At 44.5% G+C, this 6,000-nt stretch overlaps 1 protein-coding gene across 1 annotated transcript in view; it reads left to right on the top strand.

The window, feature by feature from the left end:
* Nucleotides 1–850: 850 nt before the first annotated feature.
* Nucleotides 851–6,000, top strand: part of RAP2A (RAP2A, member of RAS oncogene family) — a gene marked incomplete at its 3' end in the record, with an annotated part of 36,950 nt that continues 31,800 nt past the window's right edge. Inside the window, exon 1 of the mRNA XM_082675563.1 lies at nt 851–1,227. Within this exon, the coding sequence (XP_082531689.1) occupies nt 914–1,227 (314 nt within the window). The 5' untranslated portion in view covers nt 851–913. The remainder of the gene's footprint in view (nt 1,228–6,000) is intronic.

Genomic DNA, 6,000 nt, shown 5'->3' with positions numbered 1-6,000 from the left:
TGTCACTTCTCCCTCAGTGTCCTGACGCTTAAAACAAAGCTGCATTTCGTTGTACTTATGCTCCTCCCTTAAAGCTTCTTATGTTTATACAAGATAAAACCAAAGCTCTCAGGAATGCTGACAGACTGGGTGGTGCCCAGCAAGGCCCTCATGCGAAGGCCTCCGTCTGGACCTTGCCAGTATCTTCTCCCCGCCTCATGTTAAAGCCCGGAGATTGCTCTGGCCCCTCCAACATCTTGTCTCCGCCAAATTCTGACCGTGGCGTTCTCAAGTAGAAGCGGCTCCCGTCGCAGGAGGAAGAACTGCGCATGCACAGCACGCAGGCCCCGGGGTTCAACGGGGCAGACGGGGTGGGGTGTTGTTCGGTAACCCAGGTGGCTGTTTATCTAAACGCGGGCGGAGGCTTCCGCGCCGCGCCGAGCTTCCTGGGAGCGCGCGCGCGGCCGGTCGCCTAGGCGACGGGGGGAGCAGGGGCGGGGCTGCGCCGCCGGGCTCCGCCCCGGGCCGCCGGGCCCCGCCCCCAGCAGCGCTGCGGCTCGGGCTCGGGCGCGCGCTTCGGCGCCGGGAAGAGCGGCGGCGGCGGCGGGCGGGGAGCTGGGCGTGGAGGCGCGAGGGGCGGGGCCGCCGGCACTGCGGGCCCGCGGTTCGGGCGGCTCCGTCGGCTCCTTGACTCACACTCCCTGCTCGCCCTTAGTGCCTGCCAGCGCCCGCGGTGCCGCATTGCCGCCCGGCTCGGCCCATGCCCAGGGCTGCTGCTCCCTCCGCCGGCGCCCGGGGGGCCGCGGCGGCCGTGAGGTGGGGGCGGCCGCGGGAGGCGGCGGAGCCGGCCGCCGGCGCAGGGTCCGGGCGCGCAGCGCGGCGGGCGTAGGTCTATGTCGCGGGCGGCGGCGGCGGCGGCGGCCGCGGAGGGACGATGCGCGAGTACAAAGTGGTGGTGCTGGGCTCGGGCGGGGTCGGCAAATCCGCCCTGACTGTGCAGTTCGTGACCGGCACTTTCATCGAGAAATACGACCCCACCATCGAGGACTTCTACCGCAAGGAGATCGAGGTGGACTCGTCGCCGTCGGTGCTGGAGATCCTGGACACGGCGGGCACCGAGCAGTTCGCGTCCATGCGGGACCTGTACATCAAGAACGGCCAGGGCTTCATCCTCGTCTACAGCCTCGTCAACCAGCAGAGCTTCCAGGACATCAAGCCCATGCGGGACCAGATCATCCGAGTGAAGCGGTGAGAGGGCCGGGGGCGCGGGCAGGGGGCTTCGCGGTGCGGCCGGCAGCCCCTGTCCCGGGGCCAGAACTCCCTCCCGCGCGCTCTGGGGTGGCCGTGGGCAGGAGGAGATGTCTAGGGAGATGGCTCTGCGATCTTACGCTTTATGATAATTTTATTTTTTTTTTTTTACCAGCATCTTCCTCCTCATCTTGAATCTCAAATTTGAGTGCTTTGTTTCACAACTCAAATTTGGCATCCCGTGAACCCACAGCACAGCTCTTTGTCTCTTGGATATTACTAGTAGCGCTTGTGCAGAACCCCAAAGGAAACAAAGTTTAAAACTTGCAGGGGGGAGGGGGCGGGTAGGTTTCTGCTGGGAAGAGGGCAGCTGTGCAAGTATAGTGGAGACATTTTCAGATTGAACAACAACAGAAAACCTACCTTTGCAGTATTTGACAGCAAAAATTGCTCACACGTACGTGGTTAAAAATGTCAAGTCCAAAGGAAAGAGACCTTTCTCGTTTCATAAAAGATTGAATGGTGCCAAGGCGTTTTACAAAAATGAACTCTCCAATTAAGATGAAACTTTAAAGACAGATTATCAAATTATTTGAAGACATGGCTCAGTTGGATTGAGATAGTATATAGAAGCACAAGTACACCATTCACATTAAAGAATGCGACTTAACTTTTTTTTTCTTTTTAGTCTAGCTGCCTTATTCCCCTCAAAAACAAAAAAAGAAAGAAAAGGGAGGGAAAAAGGCATTCCTGGAAATAATGCAAGTTTCTTCAAAGGTGTGACTCAGATATTAGCTAATTTAAAGTTAATGCAAATAAGCTCTTTCCTGATATGAACTCTTTTTTCTAAAGTGTGCATTTTGGAAATATGGCTGGTAGCATAAATGGCTTATGATATTTGTTTTCTCTTAAGTTGATTGAGTATATTTTTTCCTATAATTTCAAGCATCAGAAGTGTAATATCTCAGTTCAAAGTTTTAGCAAATTTTTCTAATTACTGTTTACGTGTTACTGCTTTGTCTGATTCTTATTATTAGTTAATAATTGCTAATAATTTTGATTTAGTGTAATTTTGTTTTTCTTACCCAATTCTACCTATAACCCTAAATTTGTAGACATTTGCTGAAAACTAGTTGTAAGTGTACTGTAGACGTAGTCTCATTTTTAGTCAGTTTGAGTCTACTCACTTTGAAAGAGCAAATACCAAGTCACATATATTCAGGGGTTGCTCAAAAATTCACTAGAAGAAGCAGATTTTTAATGCCACGTATGAGATCAAAGGGGAGGCCCTCTCCTGAAGCTCTCCCCACTTAATTCACTGAATATGCACTCTAATAGCTAACCTAAAATTTGGTATGTTACTTCTTCCATTAAATTTCAAACTAGAATAAAGTGGATATTTTTATAGCCTCTCATGGTGTTCTGAGATCTGTGAATCTGATAGCTTCTTACTTCTTCAGTCTCATTTTCTTGAAAGTTAATTGTTATAGTTAACATAGGAACACTTTCGGTGTTAAATTTACTATGTATCTGATATTTAAGAGGCTACATTCAAGTGGCTCAAATCTTTAATTCCCCTTTCATACTACTTAAAAAAAAAACATAAAAAAAAAACCACATTGTCGCATGTCAATCTTAGGCCATATACATACATCAAATAACAAAGTAAATGCCCCAACTCCTCCACCCTTTATATTTAAACATATACAGATAATACGTGCATTGATAAAAGTCACATGCCCAGGGCGAACTTCTTGACACAAGCCTAGCGGACAGAATATGGTAAAATGTCATTGGATAGTGTAGTCCATGTGATTTTGTAGTTTCTTATGATTTAGTAGAGATTACTAATAATGAGTTAGTCTAAACGTAGTGTATTGGAACAATTTATTTGTTTGCACTGTGACCCAGGAAGAAAAAAAAAGAGTAAAATTCTATTTGCCCAGATGTCATTTACTCACTAGTCTCAGTTCCTGATGTAAAAGTTGAAAAGACCAGCTGAAGTGTATGTAGCTCATAAACTCTTTCACTGGAATTCATCCATTGTGTCCTTAAGAACCGCTTGGGCCCTTCTGTGTCCTGGTATTTTTTACTTCACCCTAATCTCATCATCTGGCCTCCTGGCCTATAGCATATTATAAACAACGTTGAAAGAAAGAAGGAATCTGTGTATACTATGTATTTTACAATACAGTATATATCATGCACATATTATGGTAAAGCAGGCATTCAATGTGTTGGTTCTTTAACTTTTCCCACTTAAAGAGAATAAAATGGGATTTTCAAATAAATGAATTTTCTTCTCTTTTTGGGAATCAGTTTTTAAATTAATCAGTTGCTGTAGGAGGTATTCGTAGTTGTTCCCTCCCCTCTGCCAGTTACTGCTTTACATATTCTATACAACAGTTGTTTGGGGATATTTAATATCACCATAATGCAGATGACATAAGTGAAGTGCAGAGAGAGTTGATATTTCGCCCAAAACTAGTCATTGGTGGAGAGGAGATTTAAACCAAGATCTGCATGAATCCACGTATTCTTCTATACCACGCTGCCTTTGACCTTGATGTTTATTGGCAAATTCAGCAATCCAGCCTTTGGTCTAGGGTCACGCTCTTCAATTCAAATATAGTTGTGGGCCATGTGTGTAATTTTGAAATGTCTACTAGCTGATTTTTTGTAAAAAGTGGGAAGCAGGTAAAATTAATTTTAATAATATATTTTATTTAACCTACTCTATCTAAAATATTGTCATTTCAACGTGTAATCAGTATTCAAAAATTGAGATACTTTAATAGTTTTCATACTAAATTTTCAAAATCTGGTGTTCAGTTTACACTTACTGCACATCCCAGTTCAGACTAGCTGTATTTCAGTTGCTCAACAGCCACATGTGGCTCCAGGCTACCATATTGGACAGTGTAGGTCTAAGGGGTATATATTTTGGGGAAATGCTTGCTTCTCTGAGCTCCATCTTCCTTGTCTGTGAATTAGAGTATAGCATGCACCTCTCAAGAGTCTTTGTTAGGATAAAATGAGATAATATATTTTAAGGTGTCCAACACAATACCTTGAACACAAAACTTGCTTCAAAATTCCAGCTGTTCTTTAACTTTGTCACCCTGTCTGCTTAAAATTTTATCCTTGATATAAATGTAATTTGAGAGGAAATAAATTTGATTGCATTTTGAAAGTCATTACCTAGTATAGACAAGATGATACTAAAAAAGCAGTGGTGACTAAAACAATCCTTGGAAAAATTTTGTTGGTATTCTCTTAAAATATTTTCTCTTATTAAAGATCTTACGGGAAAGGGCAAGAGAATGAACATTTCACTTTAACTGTAGCACCAATGCACAGCTGAGAGTGAAATGGAGCTTTTCCCTGGATTGTTCTTGTACGGAATGTTTTGCTTATAAAAAGTATAAAACAGGTCCCTACTCCCTTAAGCGTCTGTAGGTTCACGGACATCCATATACAGGTTCCCCCCTGCTATCTGAAAGTAGAGAGTTCCTATGAAACCTTTCCTAAGCCAAAATGGCATAAAGTGAAGAAGCAATTACCTTAGGACACATCTTGCTTACAGATGCGCAAAAAAAAAAAATCTAGGTAAAGCGCTCACAGACACAGTTCAAAGCTATGGCAGATTGATGCTGAGGTGCTGAGTGTGGTTCCTGGGGAAGGAACTTGGAGGTGCCTCTCTCCCTGATGGGGTACGTGCTACCTCTCAACTGCTCACAGCACACCAAGTGCTGGACCCTATTTTCACTTTTTGCCTTTTTTCATAAAAGCAAAAATCATCTTATTTCTTTTGGTTATCAAAAACAGGTACTAACGTAGGTCTTTCCTAAAATTGAAGTGTCACGAAGCAACTTTTGAAAAGCACAGAATAGCTGTACATACACAAGCTCTTGTCCAAGCCAAGCAGGCAAGCTAAAATGGTGGTTTTTATAAATTCACATGCCTTCTTTTTTTAAATTGACTTTGGATGAGATCGGACACATAGGGAAGAGTGACAAGGATACAGAAAATGTTTCAATTGAAATAAAACTCAAGTTCTTTCTAATTTCATAGTTGCTTCTCCCATTCCTCCCAGGGTAAGCCGTGGTCCTGACTTGAAGTACCTTGGAACATGCAACCCAATGCCTATTCTTAGGATAAAGCCCAGAAATCTTCAACATGACCTTCAGGCCCAGCAATGCTCTTATCCCTCCCTGCCTTTCCACCTTCACCTCTGGCAACCTTCCTCGCCCCTTGGATTCCAGCACCCCGACCTTCTTTTAGTTCCATGAAAGTGCCTGTCTCTGGGCTTTCCTTCTACATGCAGAAATCACCCACCTTTTGCAGAGTTAATTCCTACTTTTTGGCCCCTGCTTAGAAGATTTCCTCCTCAGGGAAGCCTTCCTCATCTTCCCAAACTGACTTTATTCCATCCTGTCTTCCCACAGTGTATTAACCTCTTGCCTCACCCCTTCCCTCAACCACTCATGTTTCAGACATCAGTGGCACCCTGTGCTTCCCCTCCTCTGGTAGTGCTCATCAGAGTTTAAGTACAGTCCGTCTTTCTTATTAAACTGTAATCCCACGTGGCTAGAATGGCTCCTGGCACATAGCAACCAATCAAGAAAGATGTGTTGAAAAAAATTAGTGTTCAAAGAGAAAATTCTTTTAGTGGCCTCAGTTTCCCCAAGCACTTGAATTTTATAGATGGAGGAGGTGACTCTTTAAAGCCCATTTTGCAACTGGAGTAGACGATCTCCCTTCCACTGTAAC

The sequence above is a fragment of the Grampus griseus genome, assembly GCF_964374135.1.
Source record: "Grampus griseus genome assembly, chromosome: 18".
NCBI classification, from domain to species: domain Eukaryota; kingdom Metazoa; phylum Chordata; class Mammalia; order Artiodactyla; family Delphinidae; genus Grampus; species Grampus griseus.
The sequence above is the reverse complement of the archived record's forward strand: the minus strand, read 5'-3'. Positions and strand labels throughout refer to the sequence as shown.